At 41.9% G+C, this 14540-nt stretch overlaps 1 protein-coding gene across 3 annotated transcripts; it reads left to right on the top strand.

Moving 5' to 3' along the window:
* The first annotated feature begins 616 nt into the window (after positions 1 to 616).
* E2F8 (E2F transcription factor 8) lies at positions 617 to 12159 on the top strand. Of its 3 annotated transcripts, none has more exons than XM_051777249.1 (13): positions 617 to 807; positions 2012 to 2269; positions 2569 to 2725; positions 3775 to 4080; positions 4759 to 4920; positions 6326 to 6463; positions 6784 to 6993; positions 7363 to 7447; positions 7718 to 8201; positions 9097 to 9327; positions 10160 to 10289; positions 10434 to 10750; positions 11469 to 12159. In XM_051777249.1, exons 1-13 carry the CDS (start codon positions 769 to 771, stop codon positions 11640 to 11642), a joined length of 2691 nt encoding a protein of 896 aa, XP_051633209.1. In that variant the 5' UTR covers positions 617 to 768; the 3' UTR covers positions 11643 to 12159. The 3 variants fall into 3 exon arrangements, with proteins under 3 accessions (XP_051633209.1, XP_051633210.1, XP_051633208.1); XM_051777250.1 differs by having other exon boundaries at positions 2012 to 2287; positions 6832 to 6993; positions 11469 to 12158; XM_051777248.1 differs by having other exon boundaries at positions 2012 to 2287; positions 11469 to 12158.
* The last annotated feature ends 2381 nt before the right edge of the window (positions 12160 to 14540 follow it).

Here is a 14540-nt window from a genome sequence, read left to right as displayed (position 1 = left end):
GGGGAGGCGCGAGGGGCGCGCGCGGAGCCCGCGCGGGGCGCGCGGCCCCTGACGGACGGGGACCGGGCGAGGCGGCGGCGGGTAAATGGGCTCCGCTAAACCGCCTGGCGCCCCTCACGCCCGGGCCCGCCCGCTGGGCCCCGCGACCCTGCCGGCCGTTGGGGCGGGCGGGAGACAGGGAACCCGCCAAAGCCCCAGCCCGAGCCCCGCCGGCGCTCGCCCAGCGGCGGGAGGCGGGAGGAGGAGGAGGAGAAGGGAGGGAGGGAGCGGCCACGGCGGCGCCGCGCTCCCATTGGCCGCTTGGGGCGCAGCGCCGCGCGCTGATTGGCTGCCCCACCCGCCCCACCCGCCCGCGGCGGCTCCGCGCGGTGAATTCAAACCGGGCTCCGGGAGCGGCCCCGCGGCGCGGGCGGCGGCAGCGGCAGCGCCGCTCCCGTGGGCCGTCGGCGCTGCCGGCCCGTGGGGTGCGCGGCGGGAGCACAGGGCGGCGTGAGCGGCACCTTCCGGGTGTTCGAACGGGCTCCCGGGCGGGGCCCATGGGCGGCGCTGGGCCGGGCCGGGCCGGGCGGGGCGGGGCGGGGCCGAGCCGTTGGGCGGCGGGCGCGCGCGGGCTGGGGCGGAAGGCGACGGGACGAGCCCGGGGGCAGCGGGAGCCGACCCGGCACCGCCTCCCCCGCCATGCAACGCCTCCCTGCAGAGCCGGCAGGACCTGCGATGCGGAGCGGCGCGGCAGGACCGGCGGGTGTCGCCTGCTGAGGCGGCGGGAGGATGCGGCCGGCGGGCGGGGAGATGGGCACCGGCGACAAGGTAATTCCCAAGTCCCGGACGCCTTCCCCGGCGGCGGTGACAGCCCCGGTGTCCGTGCTCGGACCCTCGGGGGGCGAAGCCGCCTCAGCCCGAGCGATCGCGCGTAGAAACCGCGGGACGGCAGAAACCGGGCGCGTGTTACCTTCGCTTTAATCCTTGTCCGTAACGAAAGTTCCTAAAACTTCACCTCTGACGACCTTTATCCACCGAGTCCCTAAGGAGCACCATTTCTTCCCGGTTCCCCTCTCCTTTTCTTTTTTTCCTTGATGAGAGCTGTGTGGAGGAGCAGGTACGATAAGCAGGTCACGTCCGTCTTCAGCGTTCAGCGGTGCTGTGACAGGGAAGTTGCCGCTGGAAGAAGGTCCCGCGGAAGTGGGGCAGCGCTGGGCTGAGCCCGCTTCCCGTGCGGGTCCGGGCTTGCGAGCCCGCCGGGAACCCCGGGAACCTCCCTGAGGTGGGCTCTAGGAGCTCCAAAGAGCCCCGGGAACTCCAGAGCCCCCTGAGCCAGTCCTTGAGGGCTCCAGAGCGCGGACCGCGCATGCGCGAATGTACGGCGCCAAAAGCAAAGGGGTTCCAGCAGGGAAACCACACGAGGAAGTGGATCGGTTCCTGGTCCCACAGATCCTTCACTCTCTCCCTCTTCTCCGCCTTTATTCCCTCCTCTCTTGTTTTCTCTAGGCAAGCGCCGCAATCATATTCCACCCCTTACTCCGCACCGATTTTGGAGCTTGTTAAAGTTCGTTGTTAAAGTTCTTTGTAAAAGTTAAGGGCTTGTTAGCCAACACTTCTGTGGCTCTATAGTGGGCTGGCTGCCGGAGTTAAGGCGGCTTTATAATAAAGGATGAATTCCCTGACACATACGCTGATGTCTGTTCAGCCCAACAAGAATTTATAAGGAACATCACACCCACTGAAAATGTGTTTCAGCAGTTCTTTCATAGCTCTGCTATGCATTAACATTCGTTCTGACTGTATTTGCCCCAGAGGGAAAGAAAAGGAAAATTACCTAAGGAATAAATGCCACAGGCCCCGAGCCTTAAGCTCCAGGCACAGAAATGGTTTTCAGGGACAGGGCTTGTTGGTTCAGAGCAGGATTGGAACCATTGCACAAAAAATGCAATGGTCTCTGTGCCCCCTTTGGCTACTATTGATCAATGGATTGTTGGTTTTTAATCTCACCGTTGTTCTCTTTTTTGGTGTACAGGAAAATGAGCCTTCTGAGCCACACAGAAATGTACTGAAAACCCCTTTGAAACAAGCAGCTACCTCACAGGTGGTACTGACAGAGAGACAGCCTGACTGTCAGCCACTAACCACACCCCCAAAACCTAAGGAAACCTCTCCAGCAGAGCCATGGACACCTACTTCCAACTTGAAAATGCTGATTAGTGCGGCCAGTCCTGAGATTAGGAGCAGAGAACAGAAAAAGCAACTGTCAAACAGTTCAACTGAGGTTCTACAGGTGAAACACTGTTTGCAGGTATTTTTTTTTTCAAGTTAGCTGAAGGCTGTTTATTCAGTTTAAAAAGTTGTACATTGATGTAACAAAACTTTTTTTAAGTTTTGATTTTGGAGCATTTACCAAATATAAGTAAGGATATTGACTAGTTACATACAACAGGTAATGTTCTGGTTTAATTTCACAGCTGAGGACAAAGGGAGAACACTGGGCCTTTAACAGTGCTAACAATGAAGCTGTTAAATATCTGTGTTTACATATTGTCAAAAATCTCAAATTCTCTTTTTCTCATTCCCATGTAGGAGCACTTATTGGGAGATGAATATGAAAAATCTCAGCCAAGTCGCAAAGAGAAAAGCCTGGGGTTGCTGTGTCATAAATTCTTAGCTCGATACCCCGATTACCCCAGCGCGGCACAGAAAAGTTACATCTGCCTGGACGAAGTCACTGAAGAGCTCCGTAAGTTGCTGTACATGCTGCTAAAGATTTCTTCGTGCAAGTGTGCCAGTAACTTGCCGTTTGTGTTAGTTCGTTTTTGCTCCATAAAATGTTGAATGCTTACTGTATTCTCTCAAACTTATTTAAATCCAGTTTTAAACTCCTCATTCTTAGAACAATCTTTTTAAAATGCTAAAGTTTCTTCAATGAACCGAACTGAGAAACTCTGAATTCTGTTTCATATTAAACATCTACATTATTGCTGATACCATGAGTAATCAGTTGCAATTTTTTGGATCTAGAGATGATGGCTAAGATTAGTGGTTGGGATTTGGCAGCAGGAATTTGCATTTCTCAAACTGAATCCACAACTTCCTGTCCAACCATGACATCAAAGCAAGAAACTATTTTCTGCCTTTGATGATGCAATATAAAAACAGTGATATAAAATGAGAAAGTTAAATTATCAATGATTTTCAGAGACTCTAAGTTGCCAACATCAAGCTGAAGCTTTTGTAAGCTAAAAAGCTATGCAGTTACAGTATTCTACAGATTACAAACTGGTAATAGTTATAAAAATTTTAAAGCACTCTGATTTGTATTTTTTTGTACTTTGTACAAAAGAACATCTCTTTTAGAAAATGCCTACTCAAAACCAAGAATTTAACAGAAAAAAGAGAAAAGGACAGTGTGTTAGTTTCCAAGGTTATTTAAGGGGACAATCTAAAATCAATACAATGAATAATTAAAAATGCTCTGGTTTTTTTTAAAGCTGGATTCAAACCCATCTAATGGCTCTTCTGGCAACAGTAAGTTTTATTTCTTAAGGAATGCTGTAAGCCAAGTACGACTGTGGAGCAGCAAGTCTTTCCATATCTGAAGCAAGAATTATTTTCCTTGCTGGCAAGATCTATGAGGGCTATTTCCAGAAACTTTTCTAACAAGGAATTGGCAAAAATGGTTTAGAAGTGTATTAAGAGAGAAGGAAGGATAGGGACCTGTTGCAGGTAAATGTGTGATAAACATATTTCGTGTAGTAGAGGTGTCATGTTCATCTCTTCCTTTCCCAGATGTTGAACGCAGGCGCATCTACGATATTGTGAATGTGCTGGAGAGCCTGCACATGGTGAGCCGCCTGGCCAGAAACAGATATGTTTGGCACGGGAGACATAACCTCCCCCAGACCCTGCAGGCTCTGAAAAAAGTTGGAGAAGAGAACAAATACATACAGCAAATTCAGATGATCAAGAAAAGAGAGTACGAGCATGAATTTGATCCTGACGGTGAAAGGAATGAAGAAACGGCAAGTTCTCTTGGCTCAAGTGAACAGTCAGAAATGTCTTTTGTTGAGCTCCCAGGAGTGGAATTTCGTGCTGGTAATAATTCTCTATAGTGCCAAGAATAATATGTGTTTGTAAGGATAAATATCCATGAACTTTGAAAAAACATTTGTTGGCCTTTTTTTTCGGAGATGGTACTGCCCCAAAGGCACCACAGCTGTTTGTGGGGAGAAAAAGTGCTCTGCACTCTTTCACTTGTCTTATTCATTCAATTCTTGCACATGTAGTTTGTTTTTACAGGGCAAGAACAAGGGAGCATCAGGTGAAACTATCAAATATACCAACATACAATCCCAAAATACACCAAATGTATCAAATATACCAAAATACAAACAATTACCATTGAATTGTTATAAAGCCAGAAGTTACTATGGAATGTTATAGAAACAAAAAGCATAAATTAATTTTTTTTAATTTAGGTTTGAGTCATGGAAGAAATTTTAATTAAGGGTCGAGCGTCTTTAAGAGTACAAGTTGTCAGACAATAGGAAATGTATATGGGGGGTACATCACACTCTCTTCTGCTTAGTTAGACTTGGTATGCACCCAGTTATCTGGCTCTTGTCATGATTCTGGAGTTCACATTGGCCCTGTCTAGTCACTGTGTTGTTTGTTCTTGTAATTATTATTACTGACAAATTTTTTCAGTGTTTTAGAAATGTTTGTAGCTGGTGTGTCACTTAATACTTTAATCTTTTCTCCTGTCTGCTGCAGCATCAGTAAATGGCAGGAAATACAAATCTTTACGAGTGATGAGTCAGAAATTTGTGATGCTGTTTCTTGTTTCAACACCTCAAATAGTGAGCCTTGAAGTTGCTGCTAAAATCTTGATTGGAGAAGACCAGTTAGAAGACTTAGATAAAAGCAAGTTTAAAAGTAAGTAAATATAAAGCTTAAACTAAGTGAATGATTCCAGTATTAGTTCATATAACGTAAAATACTGTCATATTTTTCCTACCACAAATATATTTGAGCCTCCAAAAACTCACTAAACACCTTGTGCTGTTTATAAGAGGGACCCACTTGTATAGTCACTGATACCTAATGCCCACAAGAGGAAAAGTCCATTAAATTTTCTCTCCTGAAGTAATACCACAAGGCTCCTCATTGGTAACAATTTCTTTCCTCAAGAGACCTGTCAGAAGGTTTTCAGCATCATTTCACCAAAGATGCCCTACAATTATTCAAATCTATGTTCTGGTCATATAACTAACTTGGTGGAAATATAAAGAGATTCTGTAAAAGTCCTGCTAGTAGCTTAAATGTCAGAGGAAGTGAAACCAAAAGCTCTAACTGCCAGTTATTTCTTCATTCTTTTATCCTGCTCTCAGTTCCCTACACACTTCCTCTCCATTCAAATGGAAAGGTACTTCTAGGTCTAGGTCTGTACATGTATAATAATTAAAATAATTAAAAATGTGCCTGCTTTTGAAGGATCAAGAATTAATTGTGGATTTCATTAAAAATTAGACCCTTCCTTGATTATTTTTTTTTTGCTGGAATTGTATCTATGTAAAAAGTGATCCTCACTGATTTGAGTTCATAATTTCTTTTTCACTCCCTCCTGGCAACACAGAGAGGATGGATGGTTAGTCAGTGGGGTTTTTTGTTTGTTTTCAGTCTTCCTCCATAAAGCCTGTCTCACAATAAAAGCATTTTCAGGCCATTCCAGCCATGTGCCTGTATTTCAGGTATCACATATTTTACCATGTTCTTGGTTACAAAGCACAGTCCCAAGTTCCATAACTTGCTAGACTTTTAAATTTTCAGTAGCAGAAGCTTAGGCCTAAGCCCATTCACTTTACTTTCTAGAAATCCCTTGTAATTTGACTTCAGCCTAAAACTTTTCCCTAATAGCTTAACCTAGAGACAGTGAAGAACATGCAGGATGATTATCCTGTTGGATTTTAGTCTTTCTGCCCTCCAGTTCCCACATTTGCCATTGCATGTGTGTACCTCCCTTTTAATCTACTTATTTTTACTGCAGAATTTGTATAGATTTGATCATTGCACAGGAAAATGTTTTTTTTTTCCTGTATTTAGCATAATAAACTTTGCAGCATTTTCTTTTCCAGATCTATATCTAGGTCATTCTATTTTACATGTAAACTTTGTATCACAATATGTTATTTCATTGTATAAATACCTGTTCCACAAAATTGTTTTCACAAAAAAAATTATAAAGCTTTTTCCTTTTAGCCACCCTTTTTCATCTCATATATACTAACCTGTTAATTGGAATTGCCTTACTTTACATCTATTTATTTTTACTTCATTTCAGCCAAAATTAGGAGACTTTATGACATAGCAAATGTTCTCAGCAGCCTTAAGCTTATCAAGAAAGTTCATGTTACAGAGGAGAGAGGTAGAAAACCAGCATTCAAGTGGACAGGACCTGAGGTCTTGCCAAACATTCAGGGTAGGTGTATGTGTAATTTCCTTTTGTTCTGCTGATGATTTTTGATTTTTTCTTTTTTTTCTCTATTAGAATTTCTAGATCAAAAGACAGAATAACTAAGCAGAAAGTCTTTTACTAGTCACATCTCTGTCCTTAGTCCTTAACAGCACAGCACACCAGTATCTATTTCCACAAAGTAGATGTTCTCATACTGAGACTCTTGAATTCCATGTTTGCTGCTGCTAGTACTTCAGGAATTATAAGCCAGGCTCAAATAATTGCTTTTAATTACTGAATCTGCATATTATATATATTTTTTCTCCTTTTTTCCTGCATTTTAGATACAAAACTTGAAGCAACTTCTATAACCTGTTCCCCACCTGTTTCAGAATCTGTCCCTTCCAAAGAGCACTGCTCAAAAAACCTTTTTCCTTCAAAAGGAAAGCAAAACTTCACTCGGCATTCATCTCTAATAAAGTTAGTTAAGAGTATAGAAAATGACAGAAGAAAGATCCAGTCTGCTCCAACCAGCCCAGTTAAAATGAGTACAAGTACGTATCTTTTTGTAAGTTTGTTTTTAAGTCAGATCCAGTCTTGCATTAAATATGTGGGCTTGCTTTGTTGTGGAAACTCTGCTTTGGGCTATCCTCTCTAAACAGTTCTTCTATATTCCAGAAAATTGGCAGAAAATTACCTATCAATGTTCATGTTCTTGTTAAGGATCCTCTCTGGGGGCTTTAAAATTCATCCAATTGATCAAGTCAAGTCTGGTCTGCAGTTTGAGGATAATAGGTCTTAGTGCTTTGCTGTTGAATGTGTTTGCTACATTAAATAAAGAAGTCTCCTCAAATTAAAGTTAAATTTTAACTTCTACATTTGATGTACTAACAGTTTTGATTTGGTTTTCCTCTTCCCACCAGGTACTTATCAAAATTTACCAGTTTTCCCAAGTACAATAACTCAGCTTCCAGCAATCGCTAAACCGCAGCTGGAAGGACAATCCAAGTAAGTTTGCCCAAGTGTTAAGGTGAGAAGCTTTAGGATGGCACTGGCCATTAAGCTAAAGTTATGCTCAGTTTGAGTGGGGCAATAGTCTGCAAAAACAGCTAACCATTGGTACTGCAGGCTATTCATTCACTTACTTTCTGTTCAGTGGATTGAGAAGTACAAGTTCACGTTAAGTCTTTGTACTACAGAAAATAATTTGTCAGGGCATTCATTTCTGCCTGAAGGAATTAAAATGTTTGGGCTTTTTTTTTGTTTGTTTTGCTTAAGGACAGCAGAGGAGATGCAAATGAAATGTGTCCTGTCCTCACCTGAGGCAGTCCCCAAGCCTGAACCCCCTCAGCAGCCAACTCCCAGCCAGCCCCTGGGGGTCTGCCCTGCAAGCCACAGCTCAGTCTCACCAGTAATCCTACCTCATCCTCACTCTGGGATGTCATATGCAATATATCTGCATCCTTCTCAAGCCCACACTGTGACAACCTACAGCCCAGGTTTCATGTTGCAGCCTCTACCATGTGCTAATGTAACTGGAATTAAGAGTAATAATTCAAAAGTATTAAATAAAATAACCACTGAGGAAGGGGACAATCAGATCGCTACAGCTGAGTCAACAAAGCCTTTGGCAGCTGAAGAAAGACCAGAGATTAAATCAGAAGCTTCATCACAGAGGTGCCTTAAAAGATCACAAGCATTACAAGAGAATAATTTAATTAAAAGGCATAGAGGTGATGAGGAGAGCCTTGGTACTTCTTTGGTAAGTTAAATTAGTTTTAAAATGCCATTTTAGAGCTTAATGATGTTGCCACCTACTCATTTTCAAAGTGATTTAGAAGCCTGCCAGTGTGTGTAGGTGTTTTTAATAACATTATGTTTGAAGAGATGATGTTCATTTGTTCTACTTGCTGATGTTGGAGGGCTTGGTTTTGGCTCTAAGAACATGTGTCAAAGTGTACAGATGTTAGTCAAAACGACTCCCAAAACATGTCAAGACTTTACCTATTTATATTTTACCTATTTATACCTATTTTTCCTGATTAGGTCAGATCGAGAGTGGGGTTGGAAGGTCCCTTCTAACCCAAACCATTCTAGTACTCCATGAACTTGCTGGCACCCATTCTTGGCTTTAGAGGTGTTAGGAGGGAAAGTGGACACATAAAAGTCACTGGACAGGGAACATCCCCAAATCCTAATGCCTTCTAAATATTTCCACCCAATGTTGTGCACTGTTGGGTTGCTGTAAGCACAATAAAGTAGCACATTAAGAGAATAAGAGGTTCAGACAAATTTGATGCATATTGAGAAACTGGGGCTGGATTGCTTTCTACTCCTTGGTTGCTGAAAGTTTTAGGACCTCTGTAAATTATAACCCTGCTGTAAATTGTGCTTCTGAAACAGTCATCGTACGTTGTCACCATGTTGTGACAACATGTGATGTCAAACATCCACCAGCTGGGAAGGAGAAAGAAGGGATAACCTGGACCTGGTTATCTTAGTGATCAGAAATTTTTATTGCACAAACTTGGGATCAGGAGAAAGGAGAAAGCTTGCTTTCCAATTTTAAAAAATGTATAAATATCATTGTATGGCTGTAATTGAGAATGTTAAGCCTTACAATATCTGCCTTTCTTTTGGTGTGTACTTTTTTAAAGGGAAAATCCACTAAAAATGAAAAACCACCTTCTAATAATTCACAAGTGAATCATGAAATGGATAATGTCCAGGAAGATAAACAGAAGGAAACAGAAACATTAGATCAAAATGTGGATCAAAACATGGCAAGTTGCTGTGACCAATGTAAAAAGGAAAATATTCCAGAAGATGAGGATAAAAGCAAAACTAAACAAGACATACCTGTAGCATTTGCCATTCCTACTCCCGAGGTAAGCTTTGTCAGACACCACAGGAGATCTTGCCATTCCTAGGAAAACACCATTTGGAGTCTTTGCAAAAGAAACAAAACTATAACAAACTATACCTACATAGATTGTCTTTGGATGGAATCTTTTTAGAGTGCTTTAAAACTATTTTGTAGGAATGTAGAACTTCTGTTTCTGCATTAGCACACAAATAAGAGGACATAAAGTGGCTTTCAGGCTTCAATTGGAATGAAGATCACCCTAAGACTGAGGCTGAGAGCAATGTTGAGATCCCTCACCTCCCCAGTCCTTTGTTTGCACAGGCTTTGAAACAGAATCCCACAAAACTCTCTCCTTATCAGTAAAATCCAGTATTCTGCAGTTCAGACTTAACTGCTGAGGAGAACCTGAATAAAGAGCAGTTGACCAAAACGTGTAAATGCAAAAGGTTTGTCTTCCAATATATCTTGGATTGTGTTTTTCATAAAACAATGAGCTGATATGATGACTAATGAGTCCAGTAATTTCTTCTAGAAAAAAGTATTCAGTGTCAGGGTTTCTCTTTCGTCTTGTCTAATTGCATTGTGTTAATCCCAGGCGGATTTTTAGTTAATCACTGAGGATATCAGCTGGAAATGGAGCCAGCTGACTTGTATGTGGTCTTTTAAGAGCATGTCCTTGAGTTAGTTGTGTCTCGTTTCAGACAAAAGGTAGCAGGAGCATGGAATACAGGATCCTGGGGATGTGGAGGATAGAGAATAAGAACAGGGCAAGGGAGATGCAGCTTAGGAGAACATATTTGGGTTTTGTTTGTTACATGTTTGAGCTAAAGGTGTGTCGTCTTTTTCTTTGTCAGACTTTTTTTCCCTCTGGTTATCTTATTCCTCTTACTCACTGCACCCATGGCACAAAGGCAGACTGCTCCAATAAAGAGAAAGCTGGGATGTGTTCCTTACAGCACCCTACCTACAGCTCACCCATTACTGGTGAGTGTTTAATAAAACAGGCATAGACTTGTCTGGTTTAAGGAATTGCGGGCCAGATTCTTCCTACTGAGTTAATGAAGTCACAGCACAATGTCCTGAGCCTCAGTTCTTGATCCCCTTCAACACTCGATGTTTCTGTTTCAGGTGTCATTCCAATGACAGCCTCAGAGCTGAAAACAGTTAACATTCCTGCTTTTCATATAACACCCTTGAACATTATGCTGTCACCAAATTCCATAGCTGCTGCACCTGTACTGAGCAACTCCTGTCTCAATTCAAACAATGCCAGCTCTGCCCAAAATCCAAGTTCTTCAGCTCTGAACTTTATGCTGCAACACATAGGACTATTACCTGCTGGTGTGCAGGTTCCTGCAAATCCTGTTCTTCAGCACGTGCCGGTCTCTTCCCAAGCAGAAAACACCAGCCATAGCTCAGGAAACATGAACGTGCAAGAAGGGAAGGTAAGTACAAATATATTGCACCTTGGCCTTGGTGGGTTGAGTGGGAAGTACAGTGCAGCAATTCCTTTACGGCAGGTAAAGTTTTTAAATAAACATTTTCTTTTGATCTTTAGAAATCAGCAGTGCCCAAAAAGAGCTAGCAGTGAAGGCCAGCCTAAGTACGATAGAACTGAGAGGTTAGCAAGGAAGATAAGTCACTTATTTGTTGTGGAAGTGGAGCCACCTGGAAGATGACAAGATGTGAAGAGACAACTGTTTTAGAGGGAGGATTTTGCATAGATCTGAAATTATGCTTATCAAAAAATTGTCCCTTTGTTACTTTATCTTCTTGTTACTTGCCTAATATTCGCAAGTTCTTGTGTTTAATATTAGCTTTTTTTTTTTTTTTAATAGGATAGGATTGTAAAGGACTTTAAAGAATACTTTTTTCTTCCAGGAAGTTTTCCTGTATATTTTGTTTAATACTGTATTGCCTAATATCTGTTTATATTAAAAAAAAAGTTAGGAGGGGATTAGAAAAATCCCCTTATTGGAAAAATAACCCTTTTATTTACTTTATTTATATATATTTATATCAAGGAATACAGGTAAATTCTTTGTAAAAAGTTGTTAAGTTTTTAAATTTTGGGGGGGGAAAGAGTTTGCTAACATCCTGCAGAAACCTAGAGCTAGAATTCACCTTTATTCCCCTTAAATGAAAGTAACTTTTTCTCTTCAGCCTTCTGCTCCAAAGGAACCTCAGGAGCCTCAGGCAGTTACAGAAAGCTTTTTCCGCACACCAGGAGGCCCAAATTCTGGATCTTCGCTGTCTACAAACTCAGATGGTACCGAGAGAATCTCTCAAGGAACTCTTTATATTCCTCAACGAAAACTTGAAGTTTTGGAAGACTAATTTTGGGATATGGAATTGCTGAATGTGTTAACGGGCATAATTACTGCTAACACACTGCACACGTCTGGCATTGTCCAAAATACATTTTGGACATGTATTGGCAAAACCTCAATGCTGGAATAGCCTTAATTAATGCTTTAGAAATAAAATTGACTCTTAGTGAGAGTTAATACCTAATGAATTTTTCCAAAAGGCTTACCTGAAGTATTTTAACAACAAAGTTATGTATCTAGTGGGGGGTTTTTTGTGTGTGTGTGTTGATTTTCTTCTATGCAAAGTAAGCTGAAATTGTCTTTGTACAGAAAGGTACAGTCTATCAGTCAGTACCTATTTTGCACCAAAAAAAAAGTACTGTGAGTGTGTACATATTTTATGTCTTAACAAAAAGGCCATAGTTAAAATGTTTTGCTTCTATGTTTAATAATGCTCTTTTGTAAAGTTAGTAAAAAAAGCAAAAATCTCCCCAAATTTTCTTAATCGATTTTTATATAAGTTAAGAATTATTTATACTGTATTTTTAAATCAATTTGTTCAGATTAAACTTACATAAAACCCTGCATTGACTTTTTCTGTTTGATCAAATTAGATTACCTGAGTTAAGTAATACATTTTATATTCACCGGCAAAGAATCTTCATTCTTTTTTTGCCAAATAAGGGCATCTCTGTGTTCTGAAGGAAGGGGAAAATGGAATTTCATCAGAAAGGGACTTAAATAACTTGATGTAGCTTCTGAACTCTTGTCACAAGATATTATAGCTCCTAACAACAATAGTTAGAGGAAAACGTAGTTATGAAGTAAGGGATTCTGAGTATCTTTATGGAAAGTGTCCAAATGTCAAAAAAATTTCAAACAAGTTAAGTTAGACCATTTAATTTAAATGATTAATTTAAATTTAAATACATACAGCACCTCTTCTACACTGAAGGAAGAAAGATGAAGACTCCTCCCTCAGTTCACACTCAGATAACAAGGAATAACTAACAGATTAAATCAAAGTACAATGTATCTGCTTTTCCAGGTCAAATGTGCCTGGCAGACCAAATTGGGACAGGAGAAATGGTAGCAAAGCCTAAGATTCAGTCTTGGACTGAGGTAAAAAACCAGTCAAAACAGCTAACACAGTAAAACTATCTGGGCTGCTTTTTAATAATGCAAAATTATAATACAAAATAGACCTGACAGAATACGATCACTATGGAAATACTAAATGAGGGGGAGAAAAGAATAAAAGCTGCAAGATGGAGGAATTCTCACTGCAGCAGAGAGCAGATTTTTCTTCTCCAAAGGGATAACTGATTGATCTTCCTTACACCTGCTATTGACTTCATTCTAGAAATAAAAAGGCAAAGGTTTTAGAAACTTGCATTACTCATAGGAAACAAACTCCAAACCTTTCATTTTCAGACACCACATTTGACAGACTGATGAAACTACAGTAATGAGGGCTGGTGAAAGGGTCTCACAAATGGCTGTACCTGAAAAGCCGAGCATACATTCTGACATGCTGTCCAGCGTCCCCTGCCTCCTGTGACTACAGGTGCTTTTTCGCTGGGACCTTTCCTTTTGATTGTTCGTTTTGCAAGCTGAAAAGCTGCTCAAAGGGCCCCTTTTTCCACCTGCCTCACCTCCCTTTGAAGGTGGCCTGAGCACCTGGTGTCCTCCTGGAAAGTTCCTCTACTCCTCAGACTTGCTTTGCTTTTGATTCACTGAGTTCCACTTCTCTGAGCAGGGCTTCTTAATCCCTGCCTTTGATTTACATCTTTGACCCAGTTCATGCATGTGCAGCTCCAGTTGCATGTTTCAAGCCTGTTCTTCCAATCCCAGGTCCTGCTAATCACAGTTGAGCAGGAATTATATGAAATGCCAACTGCTCCTTGGAGCTATTAAGACCCTCTAAACAACGCACTTCCTCACAGGGGCACACAGTAGTACAGAAACTAAGCAACACCCAACACCAGGAAAACTAAAGGTTGTTCAACTGCATTTTCCCCCTTAAATCCTCTGCCAAATTCAAAGGGAAAAGACATATTTTGGGGGCAAAATCTTTCTCTGCAGATTTCCCTGCAGTTGGTTACGGTGCAAATCCATCCAAGGACACGATATATAAAACATGAGTGAAGGTTACAGAAGGTTCAGCACTCTCAAATGTTAGGGATCCCAACATGAATCACCAAGGGTGCAAAGCTTTTCAGAAGCTTCTCAGTGCTTCCCATGCACTCCAATAGTGAACTCAGTCCTGCCTCAACCCCTCCTCGCTGCCTTCTTAAAAGAAACCTTCCTCACTGTCATGGTTTGAAATTGGCCCCCCTGAGAGGCTGGGGGGCTCAGAGGTGTTTGGGTGCCAGGGCAGTGTTCCCTGGAGAGCCAGTCACCACTCCTGTTGTGTGCTTCTGCTCAAAATCATATATACACAGCACGGGAAGCTGTTGGCAGTCTCTGTTTTGCTGTTGGTGTCTGCTGTGTCTAGGTGTAGGAGGCCACGAGGGAGAAACTGGTTACTTCTCAGCCTGAAAAGGCTCTTCCTGGACTAAAGTTAAAGGGAGGGGCTTGAAAGGACTGGCAGAAATGTAATATATATGTATATAGTTGCTTTTAGTTTGTAAGTATATTTATTTGTGTAAATAAATGTATATACTTCCCCTTCCCCCTAGAGAAGCCTCTGGCCTGAAAGTTTCTCTCCGGTGTTAGGATAAATTGTGGGAAGGGGTGGGGGGAAGCCTGGAAATTGGATTTTTAGATTTCTAATTAGATTTCTAATTAGATTTCTAATTAGATTTTTAGATTTCTAATGTGGCTCAAACTGCCACAATCCCACACACACTGCACTGTCCCCTCTGCATTTGGAATTATCTGACACAGGCAGAAGAGTCCAATTAACTACCCAGGGGGAATGACC

Source organism: Manacus candei, unplaced genomic scaffold (genome assembly GCF_025592945.1).
Source record: "Manacus candei isolate 608988 ecotype Guabito, Panama unplaced genomic scaffold, ASM2559294v1 h1tg000009l, whole genome shotgun sequence".
NCBI classification, from domain to species: domain Eukaryota; kingdom Metazoa; phylum Chordata; class Aves; order Passeriformes; family Pipridae; genus Manacus; species Manacus candei.
The sequence above is the reverse complement of the archived record's forward strand: the minus strand, read 5'-3'. Positions and strand labels throughout refer to the sequence as shown.